Source organism: Notolabrus celidotus, chromosome 9 (assembly GCF_009762535.1).
Source record: "Notolabrus celidotus isolate fNotCel1 chromosome 9, fNotCel1.pri, whole genome shotgun sequence".
NCBI classification, from domain to species: Eukaryota; Metazoa; Chordata; class Actinopteri; order Labriformes; family Labridae; genus Notolabrus; species Notolabrus celidotus.
The window spans coordinates 36450433-36462292 of NC_048280.1; the positions used below are offsets into that span (position 1 = coordinate 36450433).

The window sequence follows — 11860 nt, forward strand, 5'->3', positions numbered from 1 at the left end:
AGCGACCTGTTTCTAATGCCAGAGGAAGGAGACCACATCTCAGCTGAGCACACACAGACCTCTGAGCTCTGGTTAGGTGAAGAGGGACATAAAGCTCCGGCTGATACATTTTTTTGAACAGACAATATGTTCTTAGTTTGGGTTTACAGGACTTCTTCTAACCATTTGTGTTTGTAAGTGTCAGATAGTTTTGTTTTAATCTGACTCACACTACAGGTTAACATGTTTCTATAAATATATTGGAGACCTACCTTATCAAATATTTTTGCAAGCTCTGAGGTCCAGGTGTAGCTGTTAGAATATTATATTAGAATATAAAGATTTGTTTAGTTAGCCTGTTGTCTGGCATATTAACAAATCTATTCCACAGTCTCACCATGTCGCCCATATGCCGTATGTCACAAGGTTCCCATCCCATGTCACCATACAATGCAAGTTTGGAGGCATTTTTATGCACACCAAGAAAATAACGCATTGCTCTGTTCTGAACTGCTTCACACTTGGATTACTTAAAATAACTCCAGACTCCTGCACAGTAATCTGAAATAGGACAGACACATGATTTAAACAGCTGTGTGTACGTCTTGCAACCGAGGTCACTACATAGTTTAACCTTATTGATAACAGCTCCTAAACTATACTAAAAATAGATGAATAAGTAAATAAAATAAAATAAAATGAATTAAAAGTTACTACAATTTGAACTAGATAATAAATAAATAAATTGAATTAAATACAATTAAATAAATAAAAAAATGACTAAAATTTGATCAAGATAATTAATAAATAAATAAATAAAATATAATAATCAATCAATAAATAAATAAATAAAGTGACCAAGATTTGAACTAGATAATAAATGAATAGATAAAATAAAATCCTTTGGAGGGTGCTCCGGGAATATGGGGTGGATGGCCTGTTGGGCCATTCAGTCTCTGTATTGTCGGAGCCAGAGTCTGGTTCGCATTGCCGGCAGTAAGTCGAATTTGTTCCCGGTGGGGGTTGGACTCCGCCAGGGCTGCCCTTTGTCACCGGTTCTGTTCATAACTTTTATGGACAGAATTTCTAGGCGCAGCCAAGTGGCGGAGGGTTTCCGGTTCGGTGGCCTTGGGATTCCGTCTCTGCTCTTTGCAGATGATGTCGTCCTATTGGCTCCATCGAGCGGTGACCTCCAGCTCGCGCTGGGACGGTTTGCAGCTGAGTGTGAAGCAGCGGGGATGGGGATCAGCACCTCCAAGTCTGAGGCCATGGTGCTCAGTCTGAAAAGGGTGGCCTGCCCTCTCCGGGTCGGAGGGGAGTCTTTGCCCCAGGCGGAGGAGTTCAAGTATCTCGGGGTCTTGTTCACGAGTGAGGGGAAAAGGGAGCGGGAGATTGACAGACGGATCGGGGCGGCGTCTGCAGTGATGCGGGCGCTGTACCGGTCTGTCGTGGTGAAGAGAGAGCTGAGCCAGAAGGCAAAGCTCTCAATTTACCGGTCAATCTACGTTCCGACCCTCACCTATGGTCACGAGCTGTGGGTAGTGACCGAAAGAACAAGATCGCGAATACAAGCGGCCGAAATGGGCTTTCTCCGCAGGGTGGCTGGGCTCAGCCTTAGAGATAGGGTCAGGAGCTCAGACATCCGGGAGAGGCTCAAAGTAGAGCCGCTGCTCCTCCGGATCGAGAGGAGCCAGATGAGGTGGTTCGGGCATCTGGTTAGGATGCCTCCCGGGCGTCTCCCTGGGGAGGTGTTTCGGGCATGTCCGACTGGGAGGAGGCCACGGGGAAGGCCCAGGACACGCTGGCGAGACTATGTCTCTCAGCTGGCCTGGGAGCGCCTCGGTATCCTCCCAGAAGAGCTGGTGGAAGTGGCCGGGGAGAGGAGTGTCTGGGCTTCCCTGCTGAGACTGCTGCCCCCGCAACCCGGACCCGGATAAGCGGAAGAAGATGGATGGATGGATGGATAAAATAAAATAAAATAAAATAAAATAAAATAAAACAAAATAAATAAAAAGTGACTAAAATTTTAACTAGATGATAAATAAATAAATTAAAGTTAGGTAAAAAAGGTCTTCCCACTTTAGCAGACTAAGATCCTCCCTCCTCCAAATTTGAACTAGATGATAAATAAATAAAATAAAATAAAATAAAAAAAAAATAAAAAAAAAGTGACTAAAATTTGAACTAGATGATAAATAAATAAAATAAAATAAAATAAAATAAAAAGTGACTAAAATTTGAACTAGATGATAAATAAATAGCTAAAATAAGATAAAATAAAAAGTGACTAAAATTTGAACTAGATGATAAATAAATAAAATAAAATAAAATAAAATAAAAAGTGACTAAAAGTTGAACTAGATGATAAATAAATAGATAAAATAAAATAAAATAAAAAGTGACTAAAATTTGAACTAGATAATAAATAAATTAATTAAAGTTAGATAAATAAGGTCTTCCCACTTTAGCGGACTAAGATCCTCCATTGAAGTTTAATGATCTGATCTAAAACAATCTGACCTGAATCTGACCCGAAACAATCAAAGAGGTATCTGCTGAAATATTTTGATACTTCAGATAAACATGTGTTTGCATTTAAATGTTTATATGTTGTTTGACTGATTCATGACGCCCTGGACGCCAGCGTTAAACCCTGTACGGACGTGTAGCCTTCAAGATGAATGTTGTATTATTTTTCGGGTGTGTGGAGAGCTGGATGAGAACTCTAATGTAATGTCTCCTCCGGTGTGTTTAGTTTGGCATGTTTTGGAGACATATATCAGGTGAAGCCCAGTTGAATGGTTTCAGAGACGTGCAGTATTTTACCTCCACATCAAGCAGTGTTACTTTAGTCCAGCTCTTCTCTGTCAGTGAGGTTTGTGCTTTAAGGTTAGTCGGTGCCTTCAGTGAAGCAGCTCCGGGTCCCGTCATGTTTGCTTTGAGATTCTGGACTCACACGTTGAAAGGCTAAAACAGAAACTGTCTGAGGTCTGAGACAATAATGGATACTCTTAGCTTTTCTTCTAAGGCTACAAGTGAACATGTATCTGTGAGAGCACTGAGAAGATAAGATCCAGCTCTATAAGGTCTATAAACTGAAGGCGACTGATGCGCCTGGCTGTGAATGTTGTCCCACAGTGAGCTCTAATGAGGCGCACTGGGACACGTTCTTCTGTCCCTGTAAACATGACCTGCTCACCTCACCTCCATCAGCTTTTCAAACAGCCGCTGGGCTCAGAGCCGTGTAGAGCCAGGGTTATACAACCTGTGGATGTCAGGACTTCAGTTGACCTCACCTGTTAACCTTTGTGACACCGTGTCCCTGTCCCTGCTTGTTTTCAGTTACCTGACTGATCAGTGCTGGAACGGAGGCTGCATCTACCTGATCATGCTGCGGCGAGTCAAGAGAAAAGCTCCACCCCCTCCCCACGAGGTCAACGGCATCATCAGTGTGTCTGTGAGCTGTGACGGCTGTGACGACCAACAGCAGGAGGGCAGAGCCTGCGAGCCCTCCGACAGCTACAAACGCACGCGCAAGTTCGGAGTCATCTCACGCTCGTCCTTCACCCGAGACACCAGAGACGGTCCCGACTCTGAGGCGCAGAGCTGCTACACCGACACAGGAGAACACTCCACGCACACACCCACACAGGAAAACACACACACCTGTCCCCAGGTGAGACCCGCTATCCAGAGGATGCACAGCGGAGGCTCGGCCACGCTGCCCACACGGAGCCACAGTCAGCTGATAGAGAGCAAGATGGACTCAGTCAGCAGTGAACCTTCAAACCAGGTGAGACTCAGTGATGGAGAGCACAGGTACAGGGGACAGGTCCTTCACACACCTGGACTCTCAAAGGCATGTTTTCAGAGTTCATTCATTCATTCATTTTAATTTGATGCTCAGACCATGATCACATGGTATGGAGCCATAGAACATAAATTACAAATAACATAACAATATAATGATGGCAGACGGCATGTTTGAAGTACAACAGATCTTACTTAAACAATGGAAGGACATTCTTCAGAAAAGCTCCTAATTTACAGATAAGTTTTGGCTTATCTGATTGCAAAAGCAGAATTAATTTAAACACAGAGGGACGTCAGACTGAAAAGGGTCAACATTTGGTTTGATGACATTCAGCAGAATGTCTGCACATCAAAATTGGTACTTTTTATCTTTAACTTAACTAAGATAAGATAATACTTTATTGATCCCTGTGGGGAAATTCAGTTGTTGCAGCAACCCAGACATAGTAGCAAGAGTAGAACAAATATAATAGAGCGTAAAGAGAGAATACATTTAAATCAATTAAAAAAAAAAAGAAAAATAGATAAAATAGTAATATAAATGGTACACATCTAATAGTTTTTACGATAAATGCTCAATAAATGTCCCGCCTACAACGCAATCTTATTGTTTTACTAGACGTCACATAACACCCTTTGATTTCAGGTTAACTGGTTAACTGTTCTCTCCTGATGTTGAACGTTTGCAAACAATTGCTGAAGGCATTTTTAAAGGGGACATATCATGCAAAATTGAATTTTTAATGGTTCTCTACCTGAAATATGTGTCCCTGGCATGTCTACAAACCATTCTGCCCCGTTCTGATTTCTCCACCTTTCTGTAAATGTGTGCTGAAACCAGACGTTTCAGATTTCCATGATTTTGTTACGTCACAACAATATCCGGTCTGTAACGGAGTCAGAGCTCATTACCTGCACACATGTGTGCTAACAAGGAGCTTAGGAGGGAGACATGCTAGTTGTAGGCTGTCTTAATAAACACAGAGGTCGGTTTTACTCCCCACGTCTGCAGATTTGAAGATCTAGTGGATGATTTTTATTTATCATGGATAAGTGCTTGCACTAGTTAGCATAGCCACATAGCTACATGTTCGTAGCTGTGTACCAAGACACACGTCGACATACTGACAAATAAAACAACAAGAAACACTAAATCTATGACCAATGGTTCAGAAAGGTCCTGCTGCAGGCGCCTCTCCGTCAGGATCAGATTCTGGATCAGATTCAGAGGGTTGAAGTAACGTGGGTCTGTGAGCAGCCGTGTATATTCAGCCAACATGTAAACATTAGATCAACGTGCTGGACAGCCGAGGCACATCCACTTCCTGAGGGGGCGTGGTCAGAGAGAAAACAGCCTGTTCTGAACAGGACTGAAGAAGAGGGTTTTTCAGGCAGACCAGAATCTGATTTCAAAGTGTTTTTTTGAACATAAACTTTAAAGACATGTTTTGGGGACCTCTTAGACCAATATATATTGATGAAAAAAGTGTGATATGTCACCTTTAACAAAGTTTTATGTTGAAGTTTGTAATGTTCCAAATTCTAAATTTTAATAGAATTTTTTTAAATTTTAACTGTAATAATAAAAATATTTACAATAATAACACAAAGGGGTTATCAATCTCTTATACTTCTAATAATTGTTCTGGGTATCTGCCCTGAAAAACAATATAGTTGACCCCAGTTTACAGTTTGACCCATGTCCCATCAGTTTGGGGTATTTTCTCAGATTTTCTTATTTTGTTTTATTTTTCGGGGGGATTTTTGCCTTTATTTGATAGGGCAGTGTTCCGTTTGATTCTATTCAGCTTTGATCTGTTCTGTTCCATTCCATGGTCTGATGACATTAAGCAAAATGTTGGCACCCATTATTAATTTGTGAAGCCTTTTTATTATTTGATAAGAGTGTTGAAACATCTCTTCTCTGGCCATTGTAACTACCTGCCAGTCCCAGGTGTCCCCTCTCTGACTCCTCCCCCTCTTCCCGGTCTCTTTGACTCTAAATGGGACTATCATTCACTAAATGAACATCATGATGTGTGAAGAAGACTTGAACCTAGAGATTGAGACCATAAACTCATGAGTGTTTACTGAGGGAATAAATCAGCTGAGAAGGAGGATTTCCTCACAGACTGATATACAATCAGGTTCATTTAGAACCAGAGGAGTCGCCCCCTGCTGGCGATAGAGAGGACGCAGTTTTAAGATGCTTCTGAATCAGCTTCAGTTTGGTGTCCCTAAAGCTATGTCCTCCTCTTCTGTAGCGTCTGGGATCAAGACTTTAAACCAAACCTCAAAGATCTGCTTCTTGTTGGTCATGATGTAAAAGTGACCAAAGCACCTGGCTGAGTTCAGGGACAGATGATGTCTACACACTTTTCCACTCTCTTCCACTTTCTGTGCAAATCTTTTATGAAGCTGATTCAGAGAGAGTAAGATGAAGCATCAAAGCCTCCTCGTCCTCGTTTGACTCCTGGAGTGGATTTGCATGAGAACAGAGCCGCCTCTGAAAGACGGAGCTGCTGCTCAGAGAGGTTTAGACTGGAGAGGGAGAGAGCAGGAGGAGATGAGAGAGGGATCACAGCTCAGTTCATGTCTCGTGTTAACATACATCCTCATCAGAGAGAGGATCACTAAGGCCACGTTCAGAGGTGATCTGGGCCCTTACACACTGGCTTCATTTCTCAAGACCGGAGATTAGTTAGGGATCATCGTGAGAGCCTCAAGGCGTAAACACACATCAGGAGCTTCACATACACAGTCAGTGATCCCGTCTCGGCCCTGCCACTCCTCTGTTACTTCCTCTGATGCCGGTCTATAGAGGTGGGTGTCTACCTGGAGGGTGAGACGTTACAGGGGTGTAAGAATCCTGCCTTAAACTGGCTGTTTGACTGGGGCTGATGAGGCCTAGGAGCTTCAGCAGTTCACGACAATCATTGAAAATGCCGAGCTGTGAGGACACAGTCACGTCACAGCGTGGAGGAGCCAGGTCAGAGATAATGTTGAGTGAGTGGGTGCTTTTAGAGGAGATCACCTGTTTTAGATCACCTGTCCACTATACATTATCATTACCCCGATACCAACTAAATACATAAACAAGGTGTTACCAAATGCTGATTTTAAGATGATTTATTGATTTAAATGATTAATTCATGCAGTTAAAAATGTCCCTCTGACTCCACGGTCAGTGATGTTTACACGGTAAGGGATTCTGATCAGCCTCATTGTGGGATGATTTAACTTCAGAGACCACACTAATGTTTTCAACACAGTGTCAACAGGTACAGCTGGAATGTGACTTGAAAAGCACTTGATAAATTCCTTTCTATTCTGCTTTGATCTGTTCCATTCTATTCTGCCTTGATCTGTTCCGATCCATTCTATTTTGCTTTGATCCATTCCATTTAATCTCCTTTGATGTGTTCCATCCCATTCTATTATGCTTAGATCTGTGTCATTTAGTTATATTCTGCTTTGATCTGTTCCATTCCGATCTATTCTCCTTTGATCTGTTTTGTTCCATTCTATTCTCCTTTCATCCGTTCCATTCTATGCTCCTTCGATCTGTTCCATTCTACTCTATTTTGCTTTGATCTGTTCCATTCCATTCCATTCTCCTTTCATACGTTCTATTCTATTCTCCTTTGATCTGTTCCATTCCATTCTATTCTGTTTTAATCTGTTCCATTCTATTCTTCTTTGATCTGTTCCATTCCGTTCTATTCTGCTTAAATCTGTGCCATTCAATTCTATTCTGCTTTGATCCGCTCCCTTCCATTCTATTCTCCTTTGATGTGTTACATCCCATTCTATTATGCTTAGATCTGTTTTGTTCCATTCTATTCTGCGTTGATCTGCTCCTTTCCATTCTATTCTGCTTTGATCTGTTCCATTCCATTCTATTCTCCTTTGATTTGTTTTGTTCCATTCTATTCTCCTTTCATCCGTTCCATTCTATGCTCCTTCGATCTGTTCCATTCTATTCTATTTCGCTTTGATCTGTTCCATTCCATTCTATTTTGCTTTGATCTGTTTTGTTCCATTCTATTCTCCTTTCATCCGTTCCATTCTATGCTCCTTCGATCTGTTCCATTCTATTCTATTTTGCTTTGATCTGTTCCATTCCATTCCATTCTTCTTTGATCTGTTCCATTCCATTCTATTCTCCTTTCATACGTTCCATTCTATTCTGTTTTAATCTGTTCCATTCTATTCTGCTTTGATCTGTTCCATTCTATCCTGCTTTGATCTGTTCCGTTCCATTCTATTCTGCTTCGATCTGTTTTGTCCGTTCTGTTCTCCTGTCTTTAGATTGATTTGATATGACGTGTCTGATCAGGTCGTTCCCTGTGTTGATTTTGCTGTTTAGAATTAATCACCATTGTCGTGGCGTTTTGACCATAGACTGTATAAATAATGGACGTAGTATCCGTGACGTCACCCATCTGTTTCTGAAGCGCTGTTTTCGTCGGCGAGAGCCATATTGCTGCTGTCAAGCTATGGTGACATGAAGAGGCGGGCTTTGAGCCTCCTAGCCAACAGCTACAGTGTTCCCGCCTGTCAATCAAGTCAGCTGTGCCTCTCATTGGAAGACTCGTAATCTCAATACCTTTTTAGAACTTCCGCATTGGACTCATATTTTTAAACCGGAGGTTGCAGCTTGGTTTTGACCAATTAGAAACAAGTATTTATCACAGTTGCGTAACGAGCGTAGATATACCAGATGTTTGTGTGTTTGTGTCTCTTTAAACAGACACTTCACTAATAAACCACACACATGTAGACTACAAATAAACCATATGCCAGGTGTGAACAGGACCATTGCTGCTTTAAGATAATGTTTCCTAATGTTGCCGGTGTGACACGCTGCTCCTCTGTGCCAACCTCAGGAAGACTTTCAGTCAGAGTTTTCTGAAAGCTGTGAACTCGTCAAGGATGCTCCGTCACATAAATTCCCTTCTCTTAGGTGTTTTATGAATCTGAGATGAAGCAGCAGGTTACAGGAAGCTTCTCTGGGCTTTAAGAAGGTTCAACAATGATTAACTCTTCAGTTACTTTCAACAGCTGCAGTCTCTCCTGAATGAGACGCCCCTTTAGAGACTGAAATGGTGTCTGTCACTGTATTAATCTTCTGTTTGGATCTACTCGACTATTGTATTAAAGCTGGTTAGCTCTGAAATCCAGCCGTCCAATCAGAGGAGGGGATCATCACCCTGCAACAACTGGGGAGAAGAACTCAGAGCGAGCACTGGGCTGAGGTTTAACATGTGGGTCAGAGGATTGAGACGGCAGCTGGTGAATCAGCTCCACACACACACACTGTAGAAGAAGAATCAGTGTGTGTGTGTCCAACATGGAGACGACCTCTGTTCGATAAATCCTTTCGGGTCCACAAGGCTTCAAAATGGCTGATAAAGCCTCGAGCGGGGGGCACAAAGCCTCGAGCAGGGGGCACAAAGCCTCCAGAGGGGGGCATGGAGGTGTTATGAAGAGGGCAGATTTAAACACACAACAACACCCATCAGAGCAGACTGTGAGGCTGAATCCACTGAATTTAACTTCATGTGTCTGCAGCAGCAAAAAGGGTTCAAAAGCTCCATGACGTGGATTAAGATCACTGTGTGATTGTTGATAAATACACTTCAACCAATCGTATTGCTGCTCTCAAAGCGCTGAAATGGCCTAGCCAATCACAGTGATGCACGAGAACAACAGCTGAACAGAGCGAGGCTTATTAAGGAAATCATGTTGTTATTGTTCAGACCGGTTAAGGTCGATCTGTTTCTGTAGCACTCTATCCACTGGGCTCTAAAGAGTAAAAGAACAACAACATTTTTAAAACAGAGACATAAAATCCAAGAATAAGATCAATCCAAAAATCAGAAATGACAATATTAATGTTCTAGTGAATCTCTAAAAGTTTAGATATTGTGAAACAGTTGTTTTATTGTGAGAACAAAATCACAAAGGAGAGGGGTCCAGCTGCAGACCTCCACTCTCTGCCAGCTTAACAGCTCCTCTAATGTGAACCAGAAGCTCCCCTCCATCGTAGGACGGAAGTGACGTGAATCTAATCCTCCTTAGCGGCCTCAGCCGTCTGATAGGCTCCTCCCCCTCCAGCTCCTCCTCCTCTATCGTCGGACAGAGTCACACGATAAATATGTCTGCCTAACATAAAACAAAGTCTTGAAGGTTTAGATATCGTAGCATAAGACAATTATCTTTGGACTGTTGGAATCACTTTAATCACCATCAGATCAAAAATAACTAAATAACTGTAAAATAGTTCTCATGACACTGACTTAAATGAACATAATTGACCTTCATGTGTTGCATGTAATATGAAGTGAATCATATTGCTGTGAATCTATAAACCTTGAATTGATCCGACCTCTATCCCTGTTTAAAACAACAATGAATGTAAACACAGAGGTTGTGATCTGTGAAACAATCATGTCTCTCTGGAGGAAATGAAAACGCTCAAGATCATTACACCAAACCGAGGTGCCCACCAATTCATGTTGTGTTATTGATGACGTGCATTTTATTCTTTGTTTTTTCAATGTAACACTACTGAGGAATCAGGTCAACCAAGGTAATCAAAACACAGAGAGGGGTCCAGCTGCAGACCTCCACTCTCTTAATCCTGACGTCACTTCCTTCTGATGGTGGAGGGGATCTCAGAGTGGAGCCTGCAAGAGAGTCGGCTGAGAGTGGAGGTCTGCAGCTGGACTGTCTTGGAACAAAGCTTTATACATCAGCGTCAGTAAAGTCTAAACATCAAACCTTTGATTCCTGTATTTAGGTTCAAGTTCGCTCTCCAACTTGTGTTAAAACTGTCTTTATTTATATTTAGGAAAACAAACCAAGTTAAAAGAAAGATGGCGGCTTTCTGCACAGCCAGTTCAAAGCCATGACTTCTGTTGTCTAAATCAATCAATCAATCAATCAATCAATCAATCAATCAATCAATCAATCAATCAATCAATCAATCAATCAATCAATCAAGCAAGCAAGCAAGCAAGCAAGCAATCAATCTTTATTTATAAAGCACCAAATCACAACAAATGTTCTCCTCAGACTCTTTCCAAACAGAGCAGGTCTAGACCGTACTCTATGTTCTATTATTAACAAAGACCCAACATCAAGACAGGATCAGATCCAGTCCCATCTTACAGACAGGACTCAGTCTGATCTCATCTTAATCCACCATGAGCAGAGCACTTTGCAGCATTTAGCAAGTTACAGTGGCAAGGACAAACTTCCTTTAACAGGCAGGAACCTCCAGCAGGACCAGACTCATGTTAGACACACATCTGCTGAGACCGTGTTGGAGAGAGGGATAGAGGGAGATGAAGAGAGAGAGAGATGATAGTGGGGAGACGGATAGTAGTAGTTGTAGCAGCTGGAGTCTGGCACGTCCACACCAGCAGAGATCCAGAGGAACCTACGAGACAAGGGAGCTCAGGGACTCCAGAAAGGTCTATGGTTAGTAACTTTAATGGGACAGGAAGAGTTAAAGGAAGAGACAGGCAGAGAGACAGGCCTTTAGCAGTATAACTAAGAGCTGGTCCAAGCCTGATCCAGCTCTATCTGTAAGCTTTATCAAAAAGGAAAGTTTGAAGCAGCACCAATAAGGTAAAGCTTGGTTTCCAAGGGTCATCAATAAATCTGTCTCTCTGAACATGAATATGCAGAGCGGCTTCATACTGTGTGAGAAGCTTCTTCAGTTCTTTAAATTCCTGCAGCACGTGAATGCAACAGGACTCATGAATCTGCTACCTGTGGGTAGAGAGCACACTGATGTTTCACACGTCCATCAACTGAGATGATATCCCACTCATATGACACCAAACACACACAAGCACACATGTTGTAAGCGAATCAGTGTAAACCTGCAGAGGACCTGTCCGCCTGAAACAGCTGTCACTCTGTCTGTCTCTGCTAAATGAGACAACAGACTGCAATTCACACATTTTCATGGTCATGTGAAAAAGCTCTACATTTCAGCAGGTGCTCTGCCGGTCTGAAGAGGGCCGGTAAAAATACACACGTTGATAGATAATCA

The 11860-nt window shown here is 42.2% G+C and overlaps 1 protein-coding gene across 2 annotated transcripts in view; it reads left to right on the forward strand.

Moving 5' to 3' along the window:
• Positions 1-11860, forward strand: part of pdzd2 (PDZ domain containing 2) — a 98263-nt gene that overhangs the window by 48096 nt on the left and 38307 nt on the right. For both annotated transcript variants that reach the window (XM_034692664.1, XM_034692665.1), the window contains exon 4: positions 3322-3772. In XM_034692664.1, the coding sequence (XP_034548555.1) occupies positions 3322-3772 (451 nt within the window). The remainder of the gene's footprint in view (positions 1-3321; positions 3773-11860) is intronic.